Source organism: Sinocyclocheilus grahami, unplaced genomic scaffold, assembly GCF_001515645.1.
Source record: "Sinocyclocheilus grahami isolate Dianchi unplaced genomic scaffold, SAMN03320097.WGS_v1.1 scaffold6870.1, whole genome shotgun sequence".
Taxonomy (NCBI): Eukaryota; Metazoa; Chordata; class Actinopteri; order Cypriniformes; family Cyprinidae; genus Sinocyclocheilus; species Sinocyclocheilus grahami.
The window spans coordinates 6,157-7,477 of NW_015511120.1; the positions used below are offsets into that span (position 1 = coordinate 6,157).

General features: G+C 39.5%; 1 protein-coding gene and 1 pseudogene across 1 annotated transcript in view; both read left to right on the forward strand.

Annotated features, from left to right (window-relative positions):
* The first annotated feature begins 93 nt into the window (after positions 1 to 93).
* Positions 94 to 803, forward strand: LOC107577690 (heat shock cognate 71 kDa protein pseudogene; annotated as a pseudogene).
* Positions 804 to 1,178: 375 nt separating this feature from the next.
* LOC107577689 (chymotrypsin-like protease CTRL-1) overlaps positions 1,179 to 1,321 on the forward strand; it is a 2,273-nt gene continuing 2,130 nt past the window's right edge. Inside the window, exon 1 of the mRNA XM_016263737.1 lies at positions 1,179 to 1,205. Coding sequence (XP_016119223.1) covers positions 1,179 to 1,205 — 27 coding nt within the window. The remainder of the gene's footprint in view (positions 1,206 to 1,321) is intronic.

Here is a 1,321-nt window from a genome sequence, read left to right on the forward strand (position 1 = left end):
ATGTCTGTTTTATCTGACCCATCTATTTCTGGTCTTGGAGTCTCTACTAATGAGCTGAGTTGAATCAGGTGTGTATTGAATTAGGAAAAGTTGGAAAATACTGTTGGTATGCCTCCAGGAAAAGGGATGGCAAACACTGGATTAAACAATGAGCTGAGAACATCTGCAAAGAACAAAGAGCAACTTCCAAGACAGTTCTTCTTATGTCTTGTGCCACAGACTGCAGAAAAGGATGAGTATGAGCACCAACAGAAGGAGCTGGAAAAAGTGTGCAACCCCATCATCACCCAGCTCTATCAGGGAGCTGGTGGCATGCCAGGTGGAATGCCGGGTGGAATGCCTGGGGGCTTTCCTGGAGGGGCAGGAAGTGGTTCCTCCTCTGGCCCTACCATTGAGGAAGTGGACTAAACTTGATACCAGAACATTTATGCTCACATATAGACCGAAACCAATGCAAAATTAGATTTATGTCAACTTGCTGCATTTCAAACAGGCTTCTTATCAACTCACATTGGTCAGATGTGCCAGATGAGACCAACTTGTGCTTTTGACCAAAGCAATATGGCACTTACGAAACAGCATTAGCATATGACTTTAGCATCATGTTTCAAGATCTGTAATTCTATCAGTAAGCTATTATTTAATGGTTACAAGGTTAGTCATGCTATAATTACAACAGAATACCTAGCTGAGGTGAGGCCTTGTAACTTGTTCAGTTAGCTGTTATACTCATTATTCATTATTCATTATTCAGTGTTTCTTGTATGACTCAAATAAAAATAAAGCATAGTATTTACTCAATATCTTGACTCATGTTTTCTCATGTCTCATTTCATGCTAGAAGGAATGTAAAGGTCTGTTAGAAATTTTCAGAACATTTCAGAACAGCCTGCTTTATATGCAACACTCTAATATCTGCAGTTGAATGCATTCATGGAGAAAGAAAGGTAGTTGAAAAGAAAAAGAGTTTGTTTTCACAGAAAGGTAGGTGATATCCCTTTTGTTTTTGTTTTTGGCTGACCCACCTATTACAGTCTGGCACGTGAGGAAAATAATAATGGCCTTTTTTAATTGTTGTACTCATATGACAAATACAAACATTCCTGAGCTCCTCCTAACTGCACGGAAGCACCTGTATGAATTGCGAAATTTAACAGATGCTAGAGAGAATATAAAGCATGGAGAGAGACCTAATGGGAACAACAGCAACACATTAGGTGCTTGTGTACAACATGATCAGGATCATTAGCTTCTTGGCTTTGGTGGCTTCCACTCTGGGTGAGTTTTTATGAGAATAAATATTATCCGTGTGTGTGTGTGT